Genomic DNA, 22,019 nt, shown 5'->3' with positions numbered 1-22,019 from the left:
TTTTTTTATTTTAATAGCCACACACCATTATTCTTAGACACAATAATTTTTTTATTTTATTTTAATAGTCACACACCATTATTCTTAGACACAATATTTTTTTATTTTATTTTAACAGCCACACACCATTATTCTTAGACACTCTTAATAGGATTTCTAGCTCCGCCATTGAAATTATTAACTTAATGGTATTCTAAATCTTTATAAATAGGAGGGACACAATTTCTTAGTTTTAAAAGAGAGACAAGTAACTAGCAAGAAATTAGAAGAGGTATATTCTGATTTTCTTTTAATAATTCAGTGTTGCATGGGAGTAGCTTGCAATATGTATATTTTTCTTATAAAAAATGACTAGCAAGTGTGGAATATGTTTTCAATTACCGTTTTAATTAACTTAGAAAACAAATATTACTTTTTTTCTTTCAAATTTCACACCCAAACGCCTATTAAATAAACTTATTTTGCGATAAACGATTTTCCTTCCTACAGGCCGTTATAACTTAATCATTTGAGCTCAAACTAACACCCATTTGTTCAATACTGTTTTTTCTCTTCACTATATATATAGTAACTTTAAAGAAGAAGAAAAATGGTCGTTGGATTTGGTGGTGAAGCGGAGATTACACGTCGATGTGCCAATCATCATCCTTCTGTTTGGGGAGACCATTTTCTTACCTATGCTAATCTCTTGGTAATTAAGTGCTTGATTTATGTTGTGAATATTATTCATGATTTTTAACAAATCATATTATAAACAAATTATGAAATTTATTTGTGTAGGGAGCCAATGAATGGGAAGAGAAGGAACATGAAGACCAAAAAGGAGGAGTGAGAAAAATGCTAGTGCTTTCTCCTTCCAAATCTTTGCAAAAACTTGAACTTATAAACACAATCCAATTGCTTGGAGTGTCATACCATTTTGAACATGAGATTGAGGAATCATTGAGTGAAATCTATAATGGTTATGAAGAATGGATTGGTGAAAGTCATGACCTTCATGATGTTGCTCTAAGCTTTCGATTACTCAGGCAACAAGGTTATTACGTCTCATCAGGTGAGTACCCCCAACACCAACTAGAGATTATGTGATGAGTTTAAATTGTTGGTAAAAGTTTTTTTAACTTTCCTATACTAACGGTACAAGTATGGTTATTTTTTAAGCAGATGTTTTTAGGAAGTTCACTGATGAGAGAGGAAATTACAAGGAAACTTTGGCCAGCGACGTACAAGGATTATTGAGCTTGTATGAGGCAGCGCAACTCAGAGTAGATGATGAAGAAATTCTGGATGAAGCAATTAATTTCACCACTACTCACTTGAAGCTACTTTTGCCTAATTTGAGTGATCCCCTTGCGACTCAAGTTAGTAACGCGCTGAAATTTCCAATCAACAATATTATAGTGAGGGTAGCAACTAGAAAATACATTTCATTTTACCAAGAAGATAAATCACACAATGAAATGTTACTACATTTTGCTAAATTGGACTTCAACATTTTACAAAGGCTGCACAAAAGGGAGCTATGTGATATCACAAGGTAATTGACAAGTTAAACATTTACTAATCGATTTAACTTATATAATTCCTGAAATTATAATTTTGTCTCTACAAATTTTAGGTGGTGGAAAGACTCGGAAATCGCGCAGGCACTACCTTTTGCTAGAGATAGAGTGGTTGAATTATATTTTTGGAGTTTGGGTGTCTATTTTGAGCCTCACTATAGTGTTGCAAGGAAAATACTAACCAAAGTGTTATGTTTCTGTTCTATTATGGATGATACTTACGATACCTATGGCACACTGGATGAACTTACTCTCCTCACAACGGCCATTGAAAGGTTTAAGTTCTTTTCTCACATCAAGATTTTTATGTTTCTAACACTAAAAATGAATTATCACCGTAAAATATAAGAAATTTTGAGAATGTGATATATGTATCGTAGGTGGGACATTGATGCTTCGGAACAATTACCTTCATATATGAAGCTCTCCTACCGTGCTCTTGTACAAGTTTACAATGAAACGGAGAAAGAATTGGAAAATCTTGGAAATAAGATGACATATAGAGTCAAATATTCCATCAATGAGGTAATCAAGAATTATTACTGAATGATGAAAATATAGTCAAGATTAAAAGCTTGTTACTTTTTTTCAGATGAAAAAGTTGTTGAGGGCTTACTTCCAAGAGGCCAAATGGTATCATGGGAAGGATGTGCCAACAATGGAACAATATATAAAGAATGGAATTCCATCAAGTACTTATCTATTGCTTGCCACTACTTCTTGGTTAGGCATGGGAGACGTAGCAACTAAGGATGCGTTTGATTGGATATCGAATGAACCTACAATTCTTGTAGCTTCGTCTATCATTGCAAGATTACTCAATGATCTCGTAACACATGAGGTATTATATTGTACGCGCAAATATTAATTATGAGGGTATAATTTCTTTATATTTTCACTTGTTTGCCTAATTATATTATGGATACAGATAGAAGTGGAAAGAGGAGATGTAGCATCGGGTATTGAATGTTACATGAACGAGTATGGTGCCACAAAAGAAGAAGCTTACATGGAGATAAGGAAAATAATAGAGAATAATTGGAAGGATTTGAATAGAGGATGCCTAAAGCCTACAACAGTACCAAGAGTTTTACTCATGCCAGTGCTCAACCTTACGAGGGTGGCAGAGTTTTTTTATAAAGACGAAGATGCTTATACTTTTTCGAAAAATAACTTGAAAGACGTCATCTCTATGGTGCTAATTGATCCTATAAAAGCATGAGAGAATTTCACTATGAAGGGAAAATAATAAATAAAAGTAGTAGTGCATGAACAACATCTGATGTTGCTTCTTTATGGAGGTTGTGGCTTGTTTTTACTATTTTGTATCTTGATGTTGTTTTATCTTTGTGTCAGCTGTTGTATTAATATATTTGGTGTTATGATTGTCAATTGATAAATGCAATGCCTTTGATATATGGGAAGAAAGAAAGAAAAACAAGTCATTAATGGCAAAATCTAAAGGAAGAAAAAGAAGGGTATGACCAATGTTCAACGGCCATTTCTTTTTTGAAAATATATACATAACATTATATTTTATCACTAATCAAGAGTTTTCTACCAGATATTAAGAAAGATATATATATATATATATATATTTGCTTTCCAGATAAATGTGAATTACACTAGATACATGTATTTGTATGTATCTGTGTGTTATGATTCACATGCATATGAGATTCACATTCTTTTAAATAATCAATTTAATTTTATATTTAATGTGTTATTTCACTTGAATAGTAAATAAAATAGTGAAATTAAGCACTTTTAATTCAGGAATAATGCACAAGTACCCCTCAATCTATGTCTGAAATCTCAGAGACACACTTATACTATATTAAGGTCTTATTACCCGCTGAATTTATTTTATTAATAATTTTCCATCCCTTTTTGATCTACGTGACACTATCTTATGGGTCCAATATTGATTGATCGGATATAGATTTAGGGGTACTTGTGCATTATCCCTTTAATTTATAATTATTTTTCAAAGAAGAAGAAGATGATGAAATCATAGATTACAATATCTAGTGTGGCGTCAAACGATGGCGAACATGTACGAGGTTGGGAAATTATTGACACAATTGGTGTGGGGTTAACATGGGTTCTCTACTATTATTGTGAAATTTTTTAATGGTCAATTATTACAATAATTATAGGATAATTATGATAATAATTAGGAAATGATGATAGGTAGGATTGAATTGTTGCAATATTGTTTTAGTTTTGTATATAATTTTTCATAACTGCAATTATTGATATAGTTTAGTTTTGTATAAGGTTGTTCTTTTGGAGTTATAGTTTGTTGTATGGTATCATATTATAATTTAAACTGTGATATATTGGTATACATAATAAAATTAGGGATGTTATCTTATATGAATATCATTATATTCATGATATTGAAGAAATTGAGATTTAATTTTAGATTTAAAAAATTAGAATATATAAGATTTGACCTATTAATCAAATCAAGATTGAAACTTGATTATAAATTTAGATTCTATGATTTTTGGGTGATTTTGGGGTCCGAGCTAGAAGTATAGCAATATGGTGTTTATGGACTCATTTACTTATGAATAATGCATATCTAATAAATTGGGAACGTACAAAAGCTTTACGAAAGGATGGAATTTTGAAGATTGATGACACGTGTTCAATATTTGAGGTATGGACATTTTTTTTCTAATTAAAAATTAAAAATGAGATATACAATGGGTAAGGACAAAAGATGAGGAATCACGTATCAATAGTGTGAAAGAAATAAATACTAGTATCAATGTTATCAAATGAAAAGTTATTGTAATTCGAGAATGTCAAAGCATATGGACATTAGCTAATGTATTGTTCATGACTTGATTTTCATTATGCGGTTATGTTTATTATTGAACCCATATATTTGTGTTAAGTCGATAAAGAGTTTATAATAAATCGAGACTCAAACCGTTAAACCATTAACCTGAACTATTTATCCAATAACCAAATTATCGATTCAAATTGTCAATTTATAAATGCAATGCCTTTGATATATGGGAAGAAAGAAGGAAAAAGAAGTCATTTATGACGATTATAATAAACGATATTTCAGTCATGTATAATTTTGTTATCCTAATAAGTTGAAACTTTAATTTTGGAGTAGAATATATTTTTTTGTGATTGAAATGAAGAAAATTAGAAGACTAAAAATGTTGAAGGTACTATGTTTGAATGTCGTTAAATCGAAATTGGAGGAGTTTTTAGAATGTAATAGTTTTTTTATTTTTATGATATGTCAAAACAATGTAATTGTATGACAAACACTGCAAAAGCTTTGTAAAGCTTCAAAATGTGAAAATATTTCTATTTGTAAAATATAATTTTTTTCCCTTCATTTTATGAAGTGTAAGATTTTCTTCCACTTTATAAAGTGAAGAAAAAAAGTTTCACTTTACAAAGTTTAAGAAAAACTTGTACTTTATAAAGTGTATAAATAGTTTCATTATATATTAAATATACACATTATGAGACTAACGAAAAATATTTAGAATATTGATTAAAGGGAAATTTTTTCTTCTACTAATTATATTTTAGTTATTTTCTAAAATAATGACTTATTTTAATTATTTTTGTTTTTTATGACTTATTTAGATTCTGAACTCGCAATATACCCATAACAAAATTAAGTTGTTTGATCAATTTTTGATTCTTTTTTTTCACCTAACTAAAAGAAGAAGAACAATGGATGGATTTGGTGGTGACGAGGAAGACATCTAGAAGATAGAAAGCCGTCTTTAATGGCATTGGCTAAATTGTCATTTTACGTAATAAGTAATTATGTTATTTTGGATTTAAAAAATTAGACTATATTCCGTCCAATTTTCTCTAATAATTAATGGCTTGACATTTAAAAAAAACTAGAAAAATTGGCTTTAAAAAAATATATAGCATGATGTCTTAAAAGAAAAATGCACTAGTACCCCTTGACTATGATCAAAATGTTAGAGACATATTTTAACTAAATTAAGGTTTTATTATCTCCTAACTTAATTTTTTAAATAATTTTGTGCACCTTTTTGACTTACGTGACATTTAAATATCTCTCGCGCGTCTTAATTGCGTGAAGTCACAGAATGTGCTACGTAAAACAAAAGGTGCACAAAATTACAAAAAAAATAAGTTGAGGGGGTAATAAGACCTTAGTTTAGTTAAGATGTGTTTCTGAAATTTCGATCATAATTTAGAAGGAGAATCTCTTTTGAAGTTTGGTTTTACACCCCAATTTAATTGAGTCGCTTTGCTCTGGCTCAAGGGCGGACCGACCCTTGGGTAATGGGTGTCAAGCGAGTTTAATAATGGAGTCAGAAGTTTCATAAGAATTGTATAGATAAAAAAAAAATTAACGAATCAGTGCTCCAAAATTTTGTTAATCAAATTACGTAACAAAAATAAATGTTATTTCTAATTAAAAAATATATTAAAATTTTAAAAAGCAAACTACATAATATTTAGCTTGAATATTCATATTCATTTAATTTAATAGGAAGTGAATGAACAAAAAAATTAAAATAAAATTTTAAAAGAATCAATTTAGAATGATATCACATTTATACTTACATTAAATATTTCACTGAGAAATAAAAAATAAAGAATAGAATCAAACAAGATTCTTTTAAAGAAAATTCATATGAAGTTTTTTTCACTTTTAATAGTTTTATAGAAAAAAAAAGAAATATTATTTTCTTAATAACTTTAAATTAAATAATTAATTTTAATTTTTTTTAAAAAATTTAATGAATAGAAAAAAATTCAAAAGTCAAATTGATTAAAAATTTTGGCTACTAAATTTTTTTCTCTTTAAAATTTTAAGTTGCAGATATTTAATTTAATATTATTTTAATAGATAATATTAGTTTTGAATTATAGAAAAAAAAATAGCAGATTTATTAATTAATAGCTTTTTAAAAACATAAAAATAAAATATTGGAAGTTGAACTCACGTGCATGACGTTCACATCAACTTTGGCTGAGCACCAAAGTGCAATACTTCCTTTAGGCGGCTAGAAAGATGTTATTTGTGTGGTCCGTTTTATTCTCTTTGTCAAAAAAGTACATTGTATATATATACATATAAATATAATTAAATAAGATATTCGAACACCCTCGACATAGTGTGTGTAGCTACACCATTGCAAGCGACACTTTTCATCGGATAATTATCTTGTATATAAAGGTTAAATTTTAATAAATATAGTGATTAAGTTATGAAAATTCCTTGAGGTCGTATATATATGATATAGCCCTCTATTCTCATAATTATATGTTTTACTTTAACCATTGACACCCTTTAATTACATTCTCGAATCCGCTATTATAATTTGGCACGTATAGTCAACCCAGTGTTAGGACAAAACCAATTGAGAATTCAAAGTGAGATCACAAAAATGGACCTGAATTGGTCATGTCATTGGTTCATACACGTCTCTATATTGTCAAATGCGTCTCGTTGGCTGTTACTTAATTAGTACTACTACATATAAATACACTTTATTATATGATGAATATTAATTAATCTAGTGGTATACTTAATTCACTTTATTGGTTTTTAGGCAAATTACAAAAGCCTAAGCCATTAATTCGAATTTTGTGAAGAGTCGAGAACAAAAAAAGGCAAGTTACTCACAATTTAAGATAATTTTTTTTTATTTTATTACGTACAAAGCGCATGCAGGATGATAAATAAATAAAATTATTTATTTTTATGAAAAGTATTTTCTTAACGAATCTTTTCAGAGTTGAATTTTGACCATTATAAGTTGGTCAGTTGAGCTCGTTGAATATCCAACTAACATCTATTTAATCAAAATGTTGGTTCTTTTCTTTCACCTAAATGAACAAGAAAAATGGATGGATTTGGTGATGAGGCAGAGATTATACGTCGGTGTGCCAATCATCATCCTTCTGTTTGGGGAGACCATTTTCTTGCTTATGCTAATCTCTTGGTAAATTTGGATTTAATTAATTACTTTATGTTATATATATTCTTTATGTATTATTATACGTATATACATACCATAAATTTCGAAATTTACTCTTGCACGTAGGGAGCCAATGAATGTGAAAAGAAGAAACATGAAGACCTAAAAAAAGAAGCGAGGAAAATGCTAGTGCTTTCTCCTTCCAAATCTTTGCAAAAACTTGAACTTATAAACACAATCCAATTGCTTGGAGTGTCATACCATTTTGAACATGAGATTGAGGAATCATTGAGTGAAATCTATAATGGTTATGAAGAATGGATTGGTGAAAGTCATGACCTTCATGATGTTGCTCTAAGCTTTCGATTACTCAGGCAACAAGGTTATTACGTCTCATCAGGTGAGTACCCCCAACACCAACTAGAGATTATGTGATGAGTTTAAATTGTTGGTAAAAGTTTTTTTAACTTTCCTATACTAACGGTACAAGTATGGTTATTTTTTAAGCAGATGTTTTTAGGAAGTTCACTGATGAGAGAGGAAATTACAAGGAAACTTTGGCCAGCGACGTACAAGGATTATTGAGCTTGTATGAGGCAGCGCAACTCAGAGTAGATGATGAAGAAATTCTGGATGAAGCAATTAATTTCACCACTACTCACTTGAAGCTACTTTTGCCTAATTTGAGTGATCCCCTTGCGACTCAAGTTAGTAACGCGCTGAAATTTCCAATCAACAATATTATAGTGAGGGTAGCAACTAGAAAATACATTTCATTTTACCAAGAAGATAAATCACACAATGAAATGTTACTACATTTTGCTAAATTGGACTTCAACATTTTACAAAGGCTGCACAAAAGGGAGCTATGTGATATCACAAGGTAATTGACAAGTTAAACATTTACTAATCGATTTAACTTATATAATTCCTGAAATTATAATTTTGTCTCTACAAATTTTAGGTGGTGGAAAGACTCGGAAATCGCGCAGGCACTACCTTTTGCTAGAGATAGAGTGGTTGAATTATATTTTTGGAGTTTGGGTGTCTATTTTGAGCCTCACTATAGTGTTGCAAGGAAAATACTAACCAAAGTGTTATGTTTCTGTTCTATTATGGATGATACTTACGATACCTATGGCACACTGGATGAACTTACTCTCCTCACAACGGCCATTGAAAGGTTTAAGTTCTTTTCTCACATCAAGATTTTTATGTTTCTAACACTAAAAATGAATTATCACCGTAAAATATAAGAAATTTTGAGAATGTGATATATGTATCGTAGTTGGGACATTGATGCTTCGGAACAATTACCGCCCTATATGAAGCTCTCCTACCGTGCTCTTGTACAAGTTTACACTGAAGCAGAGAGAGAATTGGAAAATCTTGGAAATAAGATGACATTTAGAGTCAAATATTCCATCAATGAGGTAATCAAAGAATTATTACTGAATGATGAAAATATAGTCAAAATTAAAAAAGCTTGTTACTTTTTTCAGATGAAAAAGTTGTTGAGGGCTTACTTCCAAGAGGCCAAATGGTATCATGAGAAAGTTGTGCCAACAATGGAACAATATATAAAGAATGGAATTCCATCCAGCACTTACCTATTGCTTGCTACTACTTCTTGGTTAGGCATGGGAGATGTAGCAACTAAGGATGCGTTTGATTGGATATCGAATGAACCTACAATTCTTGTAGCTTTGTCTATCATTGCAAGATTACTCAATGATCTCGTAACACATGAGGTATTATATTGTACGTGTAAATAATAACTCAAGGATAAATAGGAAGTGCTACATATACAAATTGAATATGAGGTACTATTTTTGCTAGTCTTTAAACTTGTTTGTCTGATTATATTATGGATACAGATAGAAGTGGAAAGAGGAGATGTAGCATCGGGTATTGAATGTTACATGAACGAGTATGGTGCCACAAAAGAAGAAGCTTACATGGAGACAAGGAAAATAATAGAGAATAATTGGAAGGTTTTGAATAGAGGATGCCTAAAGCCTACAACAGTACCAAGAGTTTTACTCATGCCAGTGCTCAACCTTACGAGGGTGGCAGAGTTCTTTTATAAAGATGATGATGCTTATACTTTTTCCACAAATAACTTGAAAGACATCATCTCTTTGGTGCTAATTGATCCTATTACAACATAAGAGAACTTTACAATGAAACTACTAGTACTTCATAAACATCTAACATTTTTTGATGTTGCTTATTTCTGTGCTAAGTTCTAGCTTAGCTAAAATTGCCTATGTTTTATTTATGTACTTTGTTATGGTTGTCAATTGATATATGGACTGCTTTGATACAGTTAATACAAACTACAATATATATAAAATCACCTAGCATTATATATAGATTAGTCTTTCGACTACCCAACCCTAGTAATTGGCACTGTAACAAACTACTTTGCTCTTTTTAGTTTTCATTGCTCACTTCCAAAAGGAAAAAATATAACATCAACAAATACAGATACAAAATTTTGGATTCGTGATTTTCGTGCAACCACAAATCCTAGTTTTTGGTTTTTTTTTCCTAAAGCAAATCAAACATGATCTCCAACCCTTTCTCGGAGTGTCATCAATTAACGACAAGATATATATTACCTCTAGCTGGCAGCTGCTAATATTACCCGAGTTATATCTTAGTTTTGTGTTCATTCATGTCGCCTCTAAGAAAATATAATCTGCATGTTACAGAGAACTCACTTGTTTCCAGATTTTTTCTTCAATGTGGCTTTTCGTTTTTCTTCCCTAAGAGCATTCCTCTTCTCTTCCCTGTAAATATAAGACAAGAATACGTTATATGACATGAAATTAGCTCGGTTCCATGAGCACATCAGTGTTTATATCATCAACTCATGATCGTGGAACTGAATAACTTTACCTGGCTTTTGCGATTTCTTCTATAGGAGGGGGTTTCTTCTTTTCCCTCCTTTTTGGTGCCACCGGTTTGTTTTCTGCCCTCCCATTTTTAGTTCCACCACCATTTTGTCCAACACCTTTTTTATCTGAATGCTTTTGGAAATCTCTCTTCCTTTTTTTATCAGCTACTGCTTTTTCATTCAATTTTCCGCTCTCTTTAGCAATGCCTTCTTGCTCTGAATGCTTGTCATCATCCTCTTCAGCATTCTGCTGGTCACTGCTCTCAATGGTATCAGCATCTTCTATTTCTTCGGACTGAGCTGACGCTTTTGCAGCAGACTTGGAATTGCTCATCTTTTTCAACTGGAAGAAAAGAGCCAAGTGGGGCAAATTATTCTCAGCTGAAACAAACTTGCAGCAACTTCAAAGAAGATGGTTTATAATTTTTCATTAGTTTTTACATCCATGTCAGTCCCAATTAATTTTGAATCCCAGAAACCATAATCGTTTCACGATCGTTATGAAGTAAGAAAATCATAATTATTTCAGTTTCCACAAGCTTCATAAAAAGATGAAATGTTTGTTTGGCATGATTAAGCTAGATATATACGCGATTACAACAGTCTGAGAACTGAGGAGATGCATACAGAAACTATATTTTTCAAATATCTTCACTTTGAAAAACAAAAATCGTTAAATACAAGTAGTTTCTAAAAAGGATCAGACTAATGACATTATAAATTCTCAATGTAAATGCTAAATCTCGTGCTATTATTATTATTAATTAAAATTGAGAAGGATTTTTTTTTTTTTGAAAACCAACCAATCCATACTGATTAGTTATATACCAAGGGGTATTTTCCCAATGAAACATGGCCAAACGGTGACCTAGTGTGTTTAGTGTTCAAAACTTTCATGGTCGATAGAAACAAGCACACCAAAAAGGGAAAAATCATTTGAAAAGAGAAGACTTCACAGGAGAATTGAGTGATATGGCAAAGGCAGAGTAATTTATGTGGCCTGTTCTCCTTGTAAGATCATCTCCAACCCATCTCTATTTTACTCTCCATTCTCTATATTTGGAGAGTAAAATAGAGAATAGGTTCTCCAACCACTCTCTATTTAACTCTCTATTCTTCAATAATAGAGAGGTGAACAGTAGTTCTCACCTCTCAATTTTACTTTTGATTATTACATTATTGTTTCTATTATATACTAATTTAATCTTTTATCATTTGTTATTATTTTCTAATGCAATATAAAACTTAACAAGTTACTACTTTCGCCAAATTAATCATTTTTTTATTTTATTTTCTAAAAGAAATTGTCACTTTAAATATGTAACTTAAAGTTATTTTAATATTATTTGACATTTGTATTATGTAAAATTATTAATTAAGTCTCTAATATTTGTAGTTATTTTCAAACTAATATAAAATCTAACATATTATTGATTTTAATTTTTTTGGTCATTTTAAATTTGTAATTTAGATTATAATTATTTTTCATTATGAAGTAATGCACAAAATTTACATGATAATTCAAACAATCTACTTCTTATGTTATAGTGATAAATTATTAAACTCCACTTTGTAAATAGCATAAAAATACTTGATTCAATAGTTCAAAATGGAATATGGGAAGTAACTTAGTACACGAAATAATTGGATACAAGATGAACTTGTTAATTTATACAATTTTTAGCTACACATAAAAATAAGGACAAAAAATGCTCATTTTGAACTCTGTAATACATTAATAGAACATTCATGAGAGTAACGTAATAATCTAGAAAGTTGAGTATTAATGTAAGATTAAAAATAAATTTTATGATAATACAATATTTATGATGCAATAATATTTCATCAATGATTTCACTTTTATTTGAATTGTTCGTTAATATGTATTATATATGATATTTATCGCAATTTATGTTATTTAGAATAAAATATAATTTTGTATTAAATGAAGAATTTGAAAAAAATAAAATTTTTGTATTACATAAAGATTAGAGTGATTATTTTCAAAAAGAAGAAATGATTTTATATTATGAAATAAGAAAATAAGAATGAAATAGAAATAATAATATAATATTGAGGAGAGAGAAAAAAGATTCTTTTTTAGAGAGTAAAATAGAGAATTGAGTTGGAGTTAATTGCTTGAAAAAATAGAGAATTTGGTTGGAGTTAATTGCTTGAAAAAATAGAGAACTCAAAATTTAGAGAGTAAAATAGAGGATAGGATTGGATATGCCCAAAATACTTCACTTGGGGTGCTACGATCAATGTTAAGAATAGACATCATTGACCTATAAAGGTAGAACTCTGATTCCTGCATAAGAGCTCTCTCAACATGATACTTTTCATTCCAAAAGACTTCCCATCCAGAGTTAGATCCAGGACTTGAACCTTAGTTTTTGGTTCTAGGTCATGGCTTCAAGTGCTAGTAGGGTTCTAAATTAAGCTCTACACATGTTCAGTGATTTTTCAACACAATACAGGGTATGAACCAAAGCTACATTTCTGCCGAACCCACATGTTATATACTACCTTCACCCCTGTTCTCATCCTTCTCCTTGGTCCATAGTTCTCTCTAAACTGAAATTCCTAAATAGTGCATTTGTTATGCAGCTATTGACAAACACAAATTATCACCAAATGAAATGGTATACCTTTGCCACAAAGAATCCATCCATGTTGTGCACATGAGGATAGAATCGCCGTGTCTTGTCCAACGATGTGTGGAAACGGTGCTGCCTAAAGCGAACAAATCTGGGATTCAAAGCAGCTTTAGTTAGCTGTAGAATTAATCAATCTTTCAAGTAAATGCACATAAAAGGCACAAGCTTTACCCGGGCCTGCCAAAATCAAGTCCACAAGGCACGAGTTTAACATCTCTCTTCTTGAGTGCATAATCTATAACTGCTTCATTCTGCAGCCCAAGTTAAGAAAAGAAGTAGAAATTGATAAGCATACAAACACTTAGGAGGGTACCCTCTTTTATAAGATTCATTACAAATATAAGTTTAAAAAGATACCTCATCAACCATGATGGAGCAGGTAGAATACACTATGTATCCACCCGATTTTGAGTTGGCATCGACCATGTCAATTGCTGCAAGTATCAGTTCCTGCAAATGAAAATTGACCATAAATCAGGTTTCTCAGAGGCGAATAATAGACATCAATATGTGAAACAGGGAATATAAGATAAGCATAAACATTATGGAGCAAAATTAACATTATTGTAGGAGGGAGGGACATGAACCTTCCATTATCATCAGCAACACCCTCCTGCTTTGGAGGGTACAGATAACAACACACACAAAAATCAGGGCAATAAGGCAACTTGAATTGCAAAATCTGTTCCCTCATACAACAAATAAGATTGATGAAATCAATAATTAAAAACAACAAAGATAATGTTCAGTTTTCCTAGCAACTTAATCTCTCAAAAATTAAATATTTTCAGAAACCAGTATTTTCTAACATCTAGTGAAGTCAGATGCTGGCGATATGTTGTATACGAGTTCTCTTATGAAGCATGACAAGCTTGCAAGCATACAACCAGTTCATTGAAATTTTCATGATTGCAAGTCTAGAAATATGGATGACACAAAATCACCAAATTTGCACATTGAACTCAATTTATACCTTCTGCAGGTGTGAGCAATTTTGTATATCTGCAGCAGTTTTGGAAGTTTTAACAGACTCATCCTTGGAAATCACCTGCAGAACCAACGAAGTACATCTGATTAAAAGTGATTTCAGGCAAACATGTACATCAAACATTACTACGTACCCCAGTGCCACTGCAGGGAGCATCCAGCAAAATTCTATCGGCAGTGTTCTGACCCAAGACTTTAGGTAGCTGAAATGATTCCCAAGAAAGGTATTAGATCAGAGGACTTGTCCATATATTATAACTAGGTAAGCCAAGAAACAGAGACCCAAGTCCAACAAAATCTGTCAGATCAGTGCCTGTAGCTCAATGACGTTACTACATAGCAACTCCCAACAAGAACAAGAGCTTAAAATGAGCAAGAAAGTAGAACAACATTGCCCAGCATGAAACTTTAACGTACAAATAAAATGCAGCAAGTTCTAAAAGGGGAGATCACAAAATAGTCTGAATCTAACCTCTCTTCCATCATAGTTACAGACAATGGTGTTTGTTACCCCCATGCGATGTAAGTTAGCAGTGAGTGATTTAAGTCTCGACTCCTTCATCTCATTTGCATAAATAATACCTAATTTCCCAAGGTGAAATGTGTCAGTGTCATTCAGACAATTGAAATGGAAAATGCTATTAAACCAATATGGAAGACAGTATTGCTTACAAACAACTTCAAAAGCAGAACAAGGGAGAAGAGAGAAGTTAGAAAAACTATCATGGCAAACATTATCATGTCACAAAAGCTGATGACAAATAACAGGTAGTATATACGACACATCAGGACAAGATGTTCATTCAATGCAACAATTTTTGAGAACAAATAAACTGAAGAAGTTTCACTAGAGAAAGCAAACAGATTAGCAGCACAAGTATACATAAATGACTTTGAGTAAGAATATGTACAATTGTTCATGAGCGCATAGTAAAATAGAACAGAAGCACCCAGCACATTTGGTTCACTTCATTAGACATTAGCAGTGCAAGAAATGGAAAAACTAAGAATTCTTTTTAAGGAAATGGAGATTATGGATATTGACAAAGGGGAGAAAAATGTATTTAAAATTCATTTCACCTATAGGTATCCAGAAACTATGGATGCATAATGGAGAAAACGGATTCTCTCACAAAAATAGAACACGGTGTTTCACATAAACTACTTTGAGTAAGAACAATGAACATGAGCACATAGTAAAATAGAACGAAAGCACCCAGTATATTTTGGTTCACTGCATTAGAAATTAGCAGTGCAAGAAATGTAAAAACAGCAATTTTTTTTAAGGAAATAAAGATAATGGATATTAATACCAGGGGAGAAAAATGTATTGGAAATTCATTCAACCATACGTATTCCAGAAATTATGGATGAATTATGGAGAAAATGGATTTCTTCACAAAAATACAACATGACTAACTGTAAATAATACATACCACTATTTTTCATCAGTGCAGCAACATAAGTTGTTTTGCCTCCAGGAGCAGCACTGCACCATTTACAAGTTTTCCCACTTTAGAAGAACAGAAGTTACCAAAAGAGTCCACTTTTCTGCTTACTGAGCTAATAACTAAAAAGTTCACAGAAATTGTTTTAGCTTCCTCTCACAAGAAAGATATTTAAAATGGATAATTTAAACCTAAGACTGACAAAGCAATATCCAACACAAAGATGCTGATTTAAAGGAAGTAGAGATTACAAGTGAGGGGATCAGCAGATGCTTTATTTCTTTCAATTAATTTTTTCCTATACTATCTAAATATGCACCGGACAACTATTTCAGCGATCAAGCTCGTTAATTTCTTACCGATACATTTAAGATTATGAAAGGGCAATAAATCAATAAAGATCTGAACTAAAAACATATGGGATAGTGAAAATTACAATTTTAGGCAATTGAAGCAAACATTGGTTAGACAAAATTATTTACTTACGCCATATCAACAATACGTTCATTCTCTTGAGGGGCAAGGGCCATTACAGGCAGAAACGAACTCGCACTTTGGAGCTGTAAGCAAGTCATTTATTAGAAATAAGCATTACAGTTGCGTACTAAGAGCAAAGACATCATTTAAAGTGTAATGTCAGGATACCATGTAGTGACCAGCCATATACTCAGGAGTGGCACCAACTGGAACTTGAGAATCATATACAACTAGCCCAACCTACAAAATAAACAATGCATATGCTGAAATAAATACTGATACATACAAAAACAAGAAATAACAAATCCAAATTGATACTGAAATAATGGGTCAACCCAAGCAAAACACAGAGAACCACAGCTAATCCTCGTACCTTTGACCATTTGCTTAGTGGATCCAAATTGACACCTCTGTTAAGAAGAACACCTGCTAAATCCCGTCTGCGAGTCTGAAATCCCATTGACGCAATAAACTATGAGTCAACCATTAGAGCAACAAAAAGTAAAGATGAAAGAGGCAGAAAAACCATGACCTTTAAAGTGTTTGTCCGCAGAGAAATTGGCCGGGGCTTTTCAAATGCTTCAATAAGTTCAATCAACTCAACAGGGGGAAACAGCTGCAGTAAGGTCACTTATCAAGACATCCAGATTTAAATGAAAGTGCAACTTGAAAAGCCAAAAGGTGCAGAGTCTAGACTACTTTGACTTAGAATTACCTCCACTAACGATTCAATGAGAAAATCATTGTATCCATAATATGAACCCAAGTCCCTTTTAAGTTGATCAACGTAATCCTTACGTGTCACATTTTCTTGCCTCAATGACTTGAAATTTGAGAGCACCCGAACAACTGCATTTATTTTATTATATGTGAATGAGAAACTTACTTCCTCCGAAGAAAGATAATTCAGAAAGGGAAGATGAAGGAAAAGAAACTCACTTTCTTTTATCCTCCTTTGGAGATTAGAGAGATCCGGGGGTCTATTTGTTTCTTCTTCGAGCTCCTAAAGTTAAAATGACATATTTATCATTCATATTTTTTCCCTGCATGAGTATATGACAAGTAAAACCTTTGATCAAGAACTTGAACATTATGCAAACCTCCGTTGTTGGCAATCTGAACTCATCAGCTTCTTCTTTAATATTGAGCTGCAATTCTAAATCACCCTCCTCCTCCTCTCTTTTCCTTTCATCATCAATAGCTTTTGACTTCCTTACAAGATCAGTATCATCTGCATCTGAATCAGAATCTACATCCGAATCGGAATGAACATCGGAACAATCGTCTGCAACATAAATGACAAAGCAAAGAAAAATGTTTAGCGAGTCATAAATCATGATGGATGGATAAAATTGGAATACCAATGCACTAAAGACAGTACCAGCATCACCGCTTGCTAATATATCAGCAGCAAAGGGGTCATCCAAGTCAGAAGACATGTCAGAATCCGAGTTCATTTCCTGTTGTTCTTCATCACCAGAACCTCCATCTTCTTCAAAATCTCCATCAGTTCCTTCACTGTCACTAAAAAGATCCTCCTTTTCCAGTGGCTTAGGTGGCAAAGGTTCCTTCTTCTGCTTCTTCTTGGTTGGTGGTTTCCCTAATTTAGAACCCACTTTCTTACCGAGTTTACCAGCCATTTTAGCTGAGATGCAACAAAAAGTGTCAGAATCCTTCACAAATAACAATAGCTAGCACCTACGAGACGGTATAGAAGCTTACATCCAAAACTTGCACCACAAAGAAAAATCAACAAAACCCTTTTCTATAATCTATAGCACTTAAAACTATGTGACGCACCAAAGAGTTCTATAGTTAAGTCAGTTAAACTTTCAGGAAGTTGATTCTTTTTAAAGTGAAAACTAGAATACACTAGTGCTGGCAAATGATCGGGATGGGTTTGGGCAGGTTGAAGATGAGTTGAGTAAAAATAGGTTCAGACCAACCAGACTATGTTTAATACGGGTTGAAATGGGTTGCCTGGGTCAAGCTATACATTGTAAAGCTAATTCAGTTTCAGTATCTATTGGCAAATTTTGTGCTTGATCTTTTTATTTGTTTAATTTTCTGCATTCCAATTACTAATTCAAACAGAAAATCAACTCATACTAGCAAACTTCAAAACATGTCTCTTTGCAGTTTGCTCCAATACAAGTCCATCAGTTTTTCAAGCTAATTTAGTAACATACTGGGAGACTTCATATCTTTGCAACAATTATTTTAGCAACGATCTAAATCCCAAAATAACAACTTAAACTACAAGGCCAGATACATCAAGGTTGTTCAGTGCATTCATGCTTAAGCTCATTTTTCAGACATTTTTACTTTCAAAATATCTGACTTAGCTGTATTTCTTGATATGGTATTTACAGTATGATTTAAATACAAATGGATGTATCATTTCCTTTATGTTCTGCAAAACTGAAAGTATAATGCTTCAATTTTGAAGTGTCAACCTTACAACCTGCCATATCAATTTTACCACAAATCTTGCATTCTACTCTTTAACCTTCCCTCACTGTTACGCACGCTGTTTCACATAAGTATCCCAAACAACAGAAGTTTGCTTTTTCACTCTAGAGAAAGAACTTATATCATCAATATCTCTACCTAAACTAATAATCATATAACAAAATTATTTTTCTTTTAATTTCAGAATAGCTCATTTTATTTATCACACACACAAACAAATATATTTAAGCTAATGTTGAGAATTCTGCTGCTGAGCCCCAGATTTTAGCAAAAAGTACACTATTTAGCTATGTCAAAATTCTAGTTTTATATATATACTACATATGTAGACTTCCTTTATTTCCAACATGTATCTAAAAATTCTGGTTCCGCCACTGGATTACATGTAGGTGCTTCAACTCTTTCACATCAAGTCTAAATGAAATTCTTCTTACGGAATTAGAAACAGCCGAACAGGTAATTGGCCTACAAAATCCCTTACCACGGCAAAAAAAAAATAAAGAAAAAGAAGAGTACCGGAGAGAGAGCAGTTGCGGTTGGAGAGATGGTGAGAAGCTTATTAACTCTTCTTCTTCTTCTCTTGTCTGCGAGAATCAGAGGGGCAGAGAGGGGGGCGCTGAGTGAAGAGAGAAGCGAAGCTGTAAAGAGAGAGATGTTAAGGACTAAAGTCGCACTAATTTTGTAAATTGAATCCATAATATGGGTATGGGTTTTAGGTTAAGAATATGGGTCCAAGTTCAACCTATTTTTTTTTTTTTAAGGATAATGTACGAATATCCTCGGTTTATGTCTGAAATCTCAAAGAGACATTTATACTATATTAAGATACTATTTGCCCTGAATATATTTTATTAATAATTTTTTACTTATTTTCGATCAAAGTGGCACTATCTTGGCCCAGCGTTGGTTGACTTTTTCCTTCAAGCTAGTGTTATGTAAGCCTAAAAGAGATAGAAAATTGCTTATAAAATAAGTTCAAGGAAGCAATAGTAGTATAAGTGTGTCTCTATGATTTTGAATATAGATTGATGAGTTACTTATACATTTTTCTTATTAAATACAACTATTAAGGAAAATTAGCAACAAATAGCCCCTAATTAAATAGCACGAAATAGCCCATAATAATTAACCTGCGAGAACTATTAGTTTTTTTTTAATTATGAAGCTAATCGCCACTCACACACAACATTAAAAACAGAACGTGAAAAATATAAAATTCTCCAGATAAAAAAAGTGATTCAACATTCATAAACTCATAAAACTTCATGTATTCGATACGAAAAAAAAAAATCAATGACATATTATTACAAAATTTCAACAAATAAATGGTGTTTTTGATAGTTTTAATTTATCATAGCAGAGAATGGGATAGCGCAAATAACTTTGTGAATTATTCCATGGATGGGGTGATTATTACAACAATCATTGAATTCAACGGATTCACTCGCTTGATTTCAAGTCATCTAAATATCGATACTTTCTTGAATTCTTTTGATTTTCATTACAAGATTAATGAAAATTATGTACCTATGTGTATACGAAACACTATGGGATTACCAGTAAAAATCGAATTGAAAAAAGGTTTAGGAAACTTCAAAGAGTATCCACTGTGTATAACTTGGAAAACTATAAATATTCATCGTACACTTTCAATTATTGGAGAAGAATATGAGGTCAATATCCAAATAATACATCATAGTAACACAAATGCATACAATTTAAGTGTGCTTGAATATAATGATATGGCTGCTCGAGAGATAGCATATTTTCAACAACGCAATATTATTGAAAGTGATGTTGCTAACGTACCCTCAGAAGGTCAACTATATAAGGATAGGAAATTTTTGAAGTCTTTCATTGAAAATTATGCAATTCGAAAGAAGTTTTAATTTAAAGTGAAGAGATCAAATGCATCGAGGTATTATTCAATTAATATAAATAGATTATAAATCTATATTATCTACTAATATAAATAGATTATAAATCTATGTTATCTACTACAATGTATACCTTTTAAAAAATGTTATACTTTATTAATCCAATCACTTATTTAAACAGATGACTGAAATTATGTATTATCAAAAGATTTGAATATAATCTCGCAATTGAATATTCATGTATATAATGCATTAATGTATACATATTTATGTATTTATTCATTTGAAAAATCGAACAACAAATAATTTATCATTTATCATGACTGGGTTTCTTTCACTGAAATGAGCATTCATATATACATTGCATTCATGTATACATATTTGTGTATTCATTCACTAAAACTTTGTATACATTTCAGATTCTTCCTTTCGTGTGTAAATGAGGATTGCACTTGAAAATTAAAATGCTCAGTATTGTACAAGTCAAAAATATTCAAAGTGCACCAATCGACTCACACTTTTTATCTTTAAAAATATACTTTCTACGAATCAGTTACCGCAAAGTACTTGCATGACTAAAATTTGAAGTTTTAGGTGAAGAATCAACAAAATTAGAATTAAAATCTCCTTTTTAGGAGAAATTATATATATTTTTTCTTAACCATAACAATTGGTACCAACAAACAAATACAATTTTCTAAATTTTCTCCGGGATATATAACCTAGATGCTTGAAATTTTAAAAACCAAAGAAAGTTATATAACAAAATACTAAGTTGAAGAAAAAAAAAGAGGGCACAATGGACGAAAAACTGCTAGAATATGAAACAAAATCTTTTAACTAAAAGAAAAGAAGATGTTTACAATATCAATACTACTTCACCAATAAATGTAAATGTCTACATTCGAGAGAAAAAAAAAAGTAAATAGTGCCCACAACCCCCTTTAAATGCCACGTGCAGATTCCCCACAAATTAAAACAATTAATTAAACTTTAATAACATAAATAACTTCTCATAAAAACGTGAGCTAAATTATGCCAATTACAATTTTAAAAGAACTTTTTATGTTATAAAAATAAAAATGGGCTAAATATTGCCAATTAATAAAAAGGGAGTACATGCTGTTGCCATTTTTTCCTATTTTCACTTATTGAAATTGACATAAATAGCCTGTCACACATAAATAACATAGCAAGATAAAAATGCGTAATTTATTTTTATATACATAGTTATAATTTTAAAAAATTATAATGCATATCTATATTAATTATTTAATAGTTGTTTATTAATTTAAAATTACATCTTTCCATTAGTGTATATCGATATTTTCAAATTAGCATATAATCTCAATTTAGTATATAAATCTTCACGAGTTTTTGTGTGAGTCCATAAAAAATTCTAACATTCTCCTGTCTGGACCATATATCAATATATCTACATGTAATGTTGAGCTAAGCATGCCTATTTCTAACTAGTCCTAGTGAAAAACAAGTCAAACTGAAAGGATAAACTTACTTTATTCGGAAAATTGTATAAAATAGCAAATTAATAATCTAAATTAAATTGAATAGATAGGGTTTGATTTAATTGTGCTTCATAGCAAACATTGACAAAAATTTGCCAGGCGTCTCTCTCCCAGAAGTCTCGCTCGCCACTCTCCCATTCTCGCCTCTCTCGCT

At 31.5% G+C, this 22,019-nt stretch overlaps 3 protein-coding genes across 3 annotated transcripts; 2 read left to right on the top strand and 1 right to left on the bottom strand.

The window, feature by feature from the left end:
- Positions 1 to 234: 234 nt before the first annotated feature.
- On the top strand, positions 235 to 2,962 carry LOC101258081 (sesquiterpene synthase 15b). The gene is made up of 8 exons (XM_069287031.1): positions 235 to 271; positions 569 to 691; positions 781 to 1,054; positions 1,165 to 1,537; positions 1,619 to 1,837; positions 1,943 to 2,087; positions 2,155 to 2,403; positions 2,491 to 2,962. The coding sequence occupies exons 2-8, from the start codon at positions 590 to 592 to the stop codon at positions 2,782 to 2,784; spliced, it is 1,656 nt and encodes a 551-aa protein (XP_069143132.1). The 5' UTR covers positions 235 to 271; positions 569 to 589; the 3' UTR covers positions 2,785 to 2,962.
- Positions 2,963 to 7,386: 4,424 nt separating this feature from the next.
- Positions 7,387 to 9,872, top strand: LOC101251305 (sesquiterpene synthase 15b). Its single transcript, XM_010325534.4, has 7 exons — positions 7,387 to 7,540; positions 7,643 to 7,916; positions 8,027 to 8,399; positions 8,481 to 8,699; positions 8,805 to 8,949; positions 9,019 to 9,267; positions 9,394 to 9,872. The coding sequence occupies exons 1-7, from the start codon at positions 7,442 to 7,444 to the stop codon at positions 9,685 to 9,687; spliced, it is 1,653 nt and encodes a 550-aa protein (XP_010323836.2). The 5' UTR covers positions 7,387 to 7,441; the 3' UTR covers positions 9,688 to 9,872.
- A 50-nt stretch (positions 9,873 to 9,922) lies between these two features.
- LOC101256604 (26S rRNA (cytosine-C(5))-methyltransferase NOP2B) lies at positions 9,923 to 19,163 on the bottom strand. The gene is made up of 18 exons (XM_004243430.5): positions 18,979 to 19,163; positions 17,372 to 17,635; positions 17,091 to 17,275; positions 16,930 to 16,993; positions 16,706 to 16,839; positions 16,523 to 16,606; positions 16,364 to 16,438; positions 16,159 to 16,230; positions 16,000 to 16,073; positions 15,502 to 15,554; positions 14,538 to 14,647; positions 14,200 to 14,268; positions 14,052 to 14,126; positions 13,436 to 13,528; positions 13,250 to 13,329; positions 13,070 to 13,169; positions 10,421 to 10,761; positions 9,923 to 10,311 (listed from the first exon to the last, which is right to left on the bottom strand). The coding sequence occupies exons 2-18, from the start codon at positions 17,628 to 17,630 to the stop codon at positions 10,239 to 10,241; spliced, it is 1,941 nt and encodes a 646-aa protein (XP_004243478.1). The 5' UTR covers positions 17,631 to 17,635; positions 18,979 to 19,163; the 3' UTR covers positions 9,923 to 10,238.
- Between the last annotated feature and the right edge of the window lie 2,856 nt (positions 19,164 to 22,019).

This window comes from Solanum lycopersicum, chromosome 7, assembly GCF_036512215.1.
Source record: "Solanum lycopersicum chromosome 7, SLM_r2.1".
In the NCBI taxonomy this organism is placed as follows: domain Eukaryota; kingdom Viridiplantae; phylum Streptophyta; class Magnoliopsida; order Solanales; family Solanaceae; genus Solanum; species Solanum lycopersicum.
The sequence above is the reverse complement of the archived record's forward strand: the minus strand, read 5'-3'. Positions and strand labels throughout refer to the sequence as shown.